General features: G+C 39.1%; 1 protein-coding gene across 2 annotated transcripts in view; it reads right to left on the bottom strand.

Annotated features, from left to right (window-relative positions):
- Positions 1-7,319, bottom strand: part of LOC115164703 (LIM/homeobox protein Lhx2-like) — an 8,001-nt gene extending 682 nt beyond the window's left edge. Inside the window, exons 1-6 of one of the 2 annotated variants that reach the window (XM_029717455.1) lie at positions 6,438-7,319; positions 5,940-6,102; positions 4,466-4,668; positions 3,674-4,044; positions 541-743; positions 1-85 (exon numbers count right to left, since the gene is read on the bottom strand). The exon at positions 1-85 is cut by the window's left edge and continues 682 nt beyond it. In XM_029717455.1, coding sequence (XP_029573315.1) covers positions 1-85; positions 541-743; positions 3,674-4,044; positions 4,466-4,668; positions 5,940-6,059 — 982 coding nt within the window. In that variant the 5' untranslated portion in view covers positions 6,060-6,102; positions 6,438-7,319. Of the gene's footprint in view, positions 86-540; positions 744-3,673; positions 4,045-4,465; positions 4,669-5,939 lie in introns of both variants that reach the window. The other variant, XM_029717453.1, reaches the window with a different exon arrangement.
- Between the last annotated feature and the right edge of the window lie 3,267 nt (positions 7,320-10,586).

Here is a 10,586-nt window from a genome sequence, read left to right on the forward strand (position 1 = left end):
AGCCGTCTGAGGTCTTGTCCACACCCGTGTTCTCCTGTCTCAGCAGGTTCCGCCGGAACTTGGCCCGAGCGTTCTGGAACCAGACCTGTGAACCACAGCAAGGCAACATCACAGCGAATATTAGCGATGGAACCGTGGGGAAAGACAGTTTCAACTGGAATAACAGGCATGGAAAACAGAACGCAAAATGACTGCTTTGTTTTCTGGGAGCTTCAAGAAAAGCTAAGCGATTTTTACAGAATTTTTGTTCAGAAACCTTTTTGTCATATTTTTTTCTTCAGTCCCCTAGATAATTTGCTGTGGTCTTTGTGGAAATCAAGCGCTCTATGTTGTGATCCCCACTTCCCATAATAAACCGTTCTTATCTGGAAATTGAAATAGAAAATGCTCCTTTGTTACTCGTTGGATTTCAAAATCCCATTATTCAATCATATTAGCTACCATCATAATACACTAGAACATTTAGACTTTTTGTTTTGTGTGTAGTTTTTCTCATTTTGTTGAATATCAGGAACAATATGGTGTAGGTGTGTGTCTAACCTGTAGTACACGCTTGGTGAGGCCAGTCTTCTGGGCTAGCTGCTTCAGGTCCTTGGCGTCTGGGTTGTGGTTTATGGCAAAGTAGGACTTCATGGTCCTCAGCTGGTGATGTTTGAAGGAGGTCCGCATGCGCTTGGTCTTCTGACTGGAGCTGTAAGAGTCCCTGTCCATAGAGTCTCCATCGTTCTCATTACAGCTGAGTGCTGAAGGACACCACACACACACACACACACACACACACACACACACACACACACACACACACACACACACACACACATAAGATGTTGTTTAGACCACATGAATATGGTGTCATTCAAGGACAAGTGAAGTTAAACATGACCATGTCATGTATTTTGCTGCATGATGTATTTTGAATTGATGAATTAAAATCAGCAAAATGCTGGCTTGTATGCACCGCAGCTGGCTTTTAATGCAACGTTTTAAAATTGGTTTAGTAATGAAATGTTTGGTAGAGATCGTGGCAATGAATACACACATCAAGGTAGAGCAATAAACACACGAAAAGCATAGGTATAATTAAACAGTGATTGTAAATTCAACCACAGCCTGACTATTAAACAGCAAAGTGTCTAATTAGGCTCTAACACACCCCACAGTACCATAATCAAAATAGGATGTTATATTTATAACATATTTCATTTATTTGTGATATTTAACAAATTGCACGTTTTTAGGCTTATACCCAAAAAGTGTTGTTGAATTCACATACATTAATCAGCATATTTCTAAACAAGTGATGCGCAAGTTTTGTTCCCTTTGTCAAGCACTCACACTATATGGTGTCATAGGTTACTGACAAATTAAAATATGTCAATTACTTTCTGGCTAGGGTTGTCAGGATTGTCTTTACATTTAGAGGTCTTCCGTTGTTAAATATGCATTGGCAGTTTGCAAAATAGAAATGCCAGTCTTCCTTGAAAACAGATGAATTGCGCTGAAGTAATAAGCACGCAATAAGTTGTTTTTGTTTTTTTTACAAATACAATAATAGTCTTAACTGTAATAGTATAATAATAATAATTATTATTATTTGGTGTGGTTGTTGCCTTATTAATTGTAATTATGCTATAGCTTGCCCTTGATAATCGAATCGTGGATGCAAAAAGATGACATATTTCCCTGACAGTATTTTCTTGGCAAATGCTTAAGTGTTGCTATCTTTCATAACAGTTCAAACATATTCAATGCTGCATACGATAAATATTCGTCATTCACATTCCTCAGAATAACACTTAAGAGTTCAGACAACTAACCACAAACACCAGATATACAGAAACAATATTTATCTTTCGCAATTTTTCAAAACCCATTGATAGGCTGATGTGAACGTTTCTAATAACATAGGGAATCATTTTTTGCTTTGTTTCTGCAGGACCACGACACATTCAGAACCGTATGAAATCTTTATTCAAACAAAACGTCGATTTCGTCCTTAAAATGTTGTTAGGTGACTTCAGATGTTAACTTTAGTCAATACTTGAATGCGTTGTTTATTAATAGAGTAGGTTGATATTGTATGTTAGTCAGTGGTCCAATGGGTAGACAGTAGAGGGCAGTAGCCGCCCGAAGCACGCCCCATCCCCTTTCAATTTTATTTTTTATTTGACCTTTATTTAACTAGGCAAGGCAGTTAAGAACAAATTCTTATTTTCGATGACGGCCTATGAACAGTGGGTCAACTTCCTTGTTCAGGCAGTTAATCTTTTCCACGTAGGTGTTGTGAGGAATGCACTTTGGTTTAGTGGATGAAAGTGTTGTTGCTCAAACAGATGACGAACCATGTGGAAAATCTTGATATGACCAAGTGATGCGTAGTCCTAAATAGAAAATACGTTTTAGGCTATATAGCCTAATTGAATAGACTAAAGTTAAATATCAGGTCCTTTCTCTACCTTTATAAATCCCTAATTCTACTATTGGCTTAATTTATGAAAGCTATTCCAGCACATGAAAAGAGTTTAACACAATAACTGACAGTCATGTTTAATTCTGAAGACCCAAACTTCAATCCGACATTTAGGCGCACCCTATTGAATGGCCTTCTTGGTGATATAAATTATGTTGCTGTTGCAACAACTGCTCTTCAGCCACAATCACTACTGGATAACTCGTCAAGTCTCATTGATATCTTGTAGTGCACATACATTCTGGCCCGTCCCAGAACAACCGGCACCCGAGTGCGCAAACTCGAGCAGGGAACTTTAGATGTCTATAGGGCCTGACAAGTGGAAAATGGCTACGGTGAAAGCCGGAACATCAAATACATGTTTTAAAGAGGACAGGGGAAGAAAATGATAGATACATCTTTCTCCTGCCACACACAGTTGAATTGTAGTGGGAGGGATTTTGGATACATAACCTGCATGAATTTAGAAAACAACCTCTTTATAATTTCCTGGAAGAAACTATGTCAAACTGTTTTGAATATTAGGTCTAAATGAACACGGTCTTTAGTTTCTCCAAAACACAAATAAGCTAATGCAATACCACACTCCCTAGGCTATATAGGCTTTTATGATATATATATATATATAAAAAGAGGAACGTCCATGGGGGTAAAAAGCAACTTTGTATGGTAAAATCAAAGAAGAGGCAAAGTTTATTTTTGCTACGTGCTAGGCTTAAATCAATGAACTGAAAGAAGTTGTTGAAATATTCGTTGGAAAATATTGGTTGCAAAAGCAATATAGTCTATCATAACTTTCATATTTTTCGTGAGAGTTAATGATGGAACTAGGGGGGCGACATTTTTGGCACCTCTCTATTTGTTATGGTTGAGATATTTTTTAATTGCAGAATGCAGGCAACCTCTGTAGGCCTATAAAAATTGTATTACAGTGAATATAGCTAACAGATGATTGAGAACAAGTAGGCTAGGCTACTCTGTTTCAATTAGCATCGCATGAAGACTCACAGTCCCACCCCTTCGTTGCACTCGATTGTTGTCCTGCGTTGTCAAAAGCGGGCCTTGGCAATAATTATAAATTGCATAGCGTAGTCATTTTGTCTTACGCAATGGACACTTTGTGACGAGAGTGCTCATTGAGTCAATGTAGAGTTATTCTGAAAAGGCTTATTTTAAATGTACATTTTATTGCTGTAGTCTTACCGGCATTGTAGGCTGCTAAATCTGCTCCTGGCCCGGGACTTTTCCTTTTCCTGGGCCGCCCTTTATGCACACTCCCCACACCGTTGAAATAGGATAGTCCCAATGCGTTGGCAGGTCCCAGTCCTTTGTGAGAGGCTACATCCGCATGATTGAAATGTGTCTGATATTCCCCCTGTATGAGATTTTCAAAGTGCAGCCGACAGTACACCAGACTGTCTTTCATGCCAAAGTGGTCCCCAGTCGTTAGCATCTTGTTGCAGGATGTGCAGGTGAAACAGTTCAAGTGGTACACCAAGTCCCTGGCCCGCATCACCATCTCTGAGGCCGAGATCCCGAGGTGGCACCGGGCACATCTCTGGACCGAAAACCTTCTGCGGAGAGGACAGAACCTGCATGGTCAGTGCACGGACACATTTTGATCGGATGTAAATTATCCATGTCAATTAGTAGCACATACAGTGGCAGTTACAGTATGTGTGCACCAAGGCCTGCTCTGAAACAGAACAATGTAGCCTACAGTACTTTGAAACTCTCACACAGGCCATTTGTAATGCATTTTGTGCAAGGGCACTTCAACGTTTTGTCAAAGCTCAATATGTCCTCGCTGTAGGCTACATGAAAGCCTATGTGGTTGTAATACCAACATTTATAATTCGTCATGTGTGCAGGGGAAGACTCATTTTAGGGAAATCTGACTATAAATGTGCTTATTCTTCATAACCCAACACCTTTACTATTGAGAAATGTTTTAGCTCAGGTGTGCAGCACCATTTAGGGTATTGATGGAGTTACCTGTAATAATCTTCCTTGCAGTAGATACTTCCGTCTTTACTGAAGCAGGTGAGCTCGGACTCGAGGTTGAGTTTACACTCGCAGCACTTGAGACAGCGCATGTGCCACTGTTTGTCCACTGCCAGCAGGTAGTAGCGGTCAGCGATCTTCCCGCCGCAGCCCGCGCACAAAGACACCCTGTCGCTGTTCATGCACGACATGTTCTAAAAGACAACCAAACAAACACAAACATGAAACACAGATAAACCACGTCATCAAACACCCATATCGAAATAATGTTTCATTTCCGCCCCAAGATATGCTGCCTTTAGGATATGCTTATTTTAGCCTATCAGACATTATTTTTTTGTATGAACATACTGTCTGTTATTACGTCTGACTGAAAATATTACACCGAATAATACAGGCTTATGTTGACTATAAATTAACATAATTTTGAAGTTCACATCAATTAAAATGTCAGTTTATAGGCATATAACTAAATGTATCCTATAGGCCTTACCATATCCTGTAATAAACATTTTGGGCATTTAAAGCGAATCATCCAATAACAACAACAAACAACAAAGCACATGCTATGTACCCTTCGAAATAAAACGGCTTCACTCGCACTAAGATTTAGGATTACATAAATCATAATAGGATCAAAACACACTTACAAACCAACACACACACACTTTATTTTGTTAATGTAATTTGGCTTAAAACTTTGTTTTGGCTACAACTGCCTACCAAGACAAAACAATGCGATATAATAATAATAACACATAAATTATAGCATATAGTCGAAGAGATCAAAGATAAAACCACTTCCACCCACCCATAGTCTAAAAAGTGAAAGCCAGTGTTATAATTCATTTATCATTTAACTCAAGTTACATTTTATCAACCGTTCTAGTCTAAAGCTATTTCCTAAAAGTCTATATGAATTGTACCCTTATATTTTAGGGTATATACCTCATTTTTGCCCAAAGAATTTATGAATGTGCAATGTACAAATTCAAAAGTATAAAATTATGAAATATCCATTTAATTATGATGTCGTTTAAATGTACAACATATCTAAGCAACGCATGCTTAAAAACACTTGAATGTGCATAATAAAAACACCCGTGATATTTGCTATTTACAGATTAGCATGTGAATATTAATTCATTAGCCTATTAGTAGACTACATTATTAGCTTACTCTAAAATGCTCTGTGACAGTGATTCAAAATAATTCCATAAGAATAAATAGGCTACATTGTTTAAGATAAAAAATAATAACAATAAACTCAAAAAGCAAGTTCTTTCTTAGTCCAACAAGTTTTAATAGCCTATCCCACGTCAAGTATTTTTAATATCCCAAGTATGATGTTACTGTTCTTACTGCATTTTTGCATGAACATTTTGCTGATCATTATGATATTTGTACACAACTGCTCTCAACTCGCGATTGGAATCGCCCTAAGCGTGGTTACTTGGTTGCCTACCGTTTCAGATTCTCCCATATCTATGGCCGAACTGATAGCTGCAGATTCGCTCTTTCTTCTCCGGTCCATTTCTTCCACAACAACGTGCATTTCGCCTCCAGGGAGGCCATGGAAAAGCATAGTTGCCGGAGAGGGGATGATGTTATACGTGTTTTCCTCAAATCTGAAACCCAAGATTTCCATAAAACGCAAATCTATAGCCCGTGCATTGGCAGTCAGCTTCTTTCCCTTCTTGGTGTGACAAGGAAGGATTCCAGATCAGAAAAAAATATGATGCAAAAATGGACACGTGTTCTCCACGCTACGCATCATCTGCCAATGGAGATCATTATCTAAATCTCTGCATCTCTCTCTCATAACATAGAATTCATTCATTAAAGTGACGGAATCGTTTTACTAATGCTAATTAATTATATGCAGCATATAAATATATTATTGTATTATCATGCGAGAAGAAATGCCACTTGCAAAATAATTCCTAAGGAATGAAAAACGTACCAACTATCGAAGCCCTGCATGGGTCTGCTACTGCTCCCTTCTATTTCTTCAGAGGTATTTGGATTCAAACATTTTGCAGGGCATTAGTAAACGAATGAATTAGTCCTTTGCCGACCAATACCAACTCGATCAATGAACACTGCCACTGCTTCTATTGGAAATCATCAACTGTACCAACATGATTTCCACACGAATCGAAGGAAGAGAAAAAATCAGAACACAACAGCGTCTCTGAGCTTGTAGGAGCGTGAATGTCCAGGTAGCTGCCTCCTTGTCAGTTTGTCATTGAACTCAAATTCAGTGTCCAAGTTGGCGTTAGAGCGGTATTGATTATATCGAAATCTATACACATGTAGCCTATGCTTTTCAAGAAAATCTAAAGATATAACTAGTTGGCAAAAAAATATGTTTGCATTAGATCCTGTTGGAGGTCTGAGAGACGCTGTTTTCCTTTAGCAGTTTTTTCGTTTAGCCAAGAAAGCTGCATGTGAGTAATCGAGGAGGAGGAATTGACTTTACATTCAGTAAGAACGCAAGACTCGAGCAGGCAGCCCTATCACCGTTCCACTGTCTCTGGCCTTGCGATACACTCCGCGCCTTTTCTACAGGGACCCATACGTCACGTCCCACGATTTCTGTTCATTGGTTGTTCAACATCGTCGAATTCTTATTTTACTGCTGCCGAAGAAGTATGCAGACTAGTAGCCTATTCTTTCTTTGGTTGCCCATGACATACTGCTTAGCCGCATCCGTTCTGTGTTGCATTTGACATGATATTTGAATCCCTTTAGTGCTTATCTAGTCTAAAACAACGTGACAAGAAGAAGACGAAGAACACATTGATGGTGATCTGTTGGACCATTGTCACTGACGTTTCATGTGTCTTTCTTTTTTCTTTCTCTCTCTCTCGTTCTCTCTCTCTCTCTATCTCTATTTTTCTCTCTCTCTATCTATCTATCTCTCTCGCTTTCTTCGATATATCTGTCAATATAGGCCTTACTGTAATTGTCTTTTTTTTTCTTCAGGCACATGGATCCATGTTCGACAAACAGACTTGACTTGCCTAGTTAAATAAATGTTAAATCCAAATAAAATAAACCGGTTTTATTTAACATAAAATGTAACAAATCACAGCCCTATACTATCTACTGTATCACCCTTTATTGAACCATCGGTTTCCTATAGAGCATGTCAGTCAATCTGGCGTCAGAGACACCATGACTTTATTCCATCAAAGGGACTCAATGCTGCGTCATGTAACCGGGACGCAGACACAAACAGACACCTGGTTACACAATATGCTGACAATTAGTCAATAATACCTATTCAGTCACTCCCGTTTCTACTCCTCGTTGAAATCGACATTGCACAGTGAATCATTATGGACTTCAGAATCTATTTTGTAGTGTAAGAAGACATTCATTGAGAAATTACAGAAATAACAGTCAATATGCACTGTGAATCCTGATGAGTTCAGGCTGCTCAAATATTTTGAGGAAACAGATTACTTCAAAAAATGTAGTTATTAAGAAACGTAAATAGCTGAAGAGAGCACTACTACCTCCATATGAGTAATACAAATGCATTTTTTTTAGTAGAGTATACTTAAATTTAACACCCCCACCAGTGTGCCTTGGCTCTTCGATTGAATTGTAGACTTACTATGCTTGCAGTCGGTGTTCCAATTCATTCCAAAGGTGCTCAATGGGGTTGAGGTCAGGGCTCTGTGCAGGCCAGTCAAGTTCTTCCACACAAATCTCTACAAATAATTTCTTTATGGGCCTCACTTTTGTGCCGGGGGGCATTGTCATGCTAAAACAGGAAAGGACCTTCCCCAAACTGTTGCCACAAAGTTGGAAGCACAGAATCGTCTAAAATGTAATTGTATGTCCGAAGCATTAAGATTTCCCTTCACTGAAACTAAGGGGCCTAGCCCAAACCATGAAAAACAGCCCTGGACTATTATTCCTCATCCACCAAACTTAACAGTTGGCACTATGCATTGGGGCAGGTAGTGTTCTCCTGGCATCCACCAAACTTTACACTTGGCACTATGCATTGGGGCAGGTAGCGTTCTCCTGGCATCCGCCAAACCCCGATTCGTCCGTTGGACTGCCAGATGGTGATGATTCATCACTCCAGAGAACGTGTTTCCACTGCTCCAGAGTCCAATGGCAGCAAGCTTTACACCACTCCAGCCGACACTTGGCATTGCGCATGGTGATCTTAGGCTTGTGTGCGGCTGCTCAGCCATGGCAGCTCCCAACAAACATTTATTGTGCTAGTGTTGCTTCCAGAGGGAGTTTGGAACTTGGTAGTGAGTGTTGCAACCGAGGACAGATGATTTTTACACGCTACACGCTTCAGCACTTGTCTGTCCCGCTCTCTTGTTACTCCTAGACGTTTCAACTTCACTATAACAACACTTACAGTTGGCCGGGGAAGCTCTAGCAGGGCAGAAATTTGACAAACTGACTTGTTGGAAAGGTGGCATACTATGACGGTGCCACGTTAAAAGTCACTGAGCTCTTCTTAAGGCCATTCTACTGCCAATGTTTGTCTATGGAGATTGCATGGCTATGTGCTCGATTTTATACACCTGTCAGCAACGGGTGTGGCTGAAATAGCCGAACCCACTAATTTGAAGGGGTGTCTACATACTTTGTATATATTGTGTATCATAAGGCCTTATACAGTGGCCTGAAACTCATAGTTTACAGGCCACATCAGGCCTGCAATTAGGGTTGCAAAATTCCACAAGTTTCCAACCATTTAAACTGGAAGTTTTGCAACCCTAACTGTAAATCACATGATGCTGGCTTGCAAAGTGATGTGTAATTCTTCTTGGTATATAGCCATCCTTAGGTTATCCAACAGCTGAAATGTGTATTCATCCTCATCCTGCATTCATAATGACTGCCAGGGTTAACAACAGTGGGAGGAACAACCATTTTAGTAAGGGGTGCAACAATTCAATGATCAGATTAGTTTAGAAAAACGTTATTTGTCTTTTTGTAGCATAACATTTATTAATCAATCACTCAATGTACTTGCAGAAACACAGATATTAATTATTTTTTTTAATCGACCTGCAGTAGAGCATGCTGGGAAAAAAAGTTAATTTGTTTTCATATCTTTATAAAATGTAGTTAGAGTCAGTACTACATAAACATTTGAAATAATAATGACTTTTCATTGACTTTGAGTACAATTTACTAGAAGTACTTGAGTTAAAAATGCCTTGGGGTTTACAGTGTGCCATTTGGAATGAAGGTTCCATCATAACTGGTGTTGTTTTATAGATTTCAATCTTGTTTTCGATTTGTTTAATCTGGATCTAAACTACATTTCGACAAATAGGCCTACAAGAGATGATCTTTCATTTTCTTTAAAAATCCACTCCAGATGATAATCTCTCAGGGGTGCACTGAGCCCATTGTAAAACAAAATAAAATATAATGCCCATTGTTCAATTTTTCCTTCTTTAGCATTAGAATAACAAACCAATATTTATCCAAATTGCATTTTCATTTACAAAAAAATAAGAAACATTATGTCATTAGAAAAACCTGCAACATGTGCCTTTAAAAGGGGCAAATTCATATTTTATTACATTTGTTTGACCTTTATTTAACTAGGCAAGTCAGTTAAGAACAAATTCTTATTTTCAATGACGGCCTCGGAACAGTGGGTCAGTGATCTTCAGGTCGGATAGTCTGACTTGGAATTCCGAGTTAGATGACCATTCAAAACGATTTTTCCCAGTCGAGTTCCCAGTTGTCTTCAATTCACTGAAGTCAGAAGTCGAAGATTTCCGAGTTCCCAGTTGTTTTGAACACGGCAATACGGCAATACTCTGGATCCGCTTTTCTAATTAGCTCCGTGATATTAATTGGGAGGGGAGTTCGGACTTCATCATCAGAGGAGGACTTACCTTGTTCAGAAAAATAATGGGCGACAGAAAATGCCTCAGATATGTGTGTGAGAAATGACATCACATCCATACAACGTTGTTTCTCAAAAGGACACTGTCAGGACCACTCACACTGTTCCCCATTAAAACCACCACATTTTATATAATAGACTATTCTTCATCGATGGCGAAGGAAACGAGAAGAAATTAATAGCAGGGCACCTTTTTTGAACTTA

The sequence above is a fragment of the Salmo trutta genome, chromosome 27 (assembly GCF_901001165.1).
Source record: "Salmo trutta chromosome 27, fSalTru1.1, whole genome shotgun sequence".
Classification (NCBI taxonomy): domain Eukaryota; kingdom Metazoa; phylum Chordata; class Actinopteri; order Salmoniformes; family Salmonidae; genus Salmo; species Salmo trutta.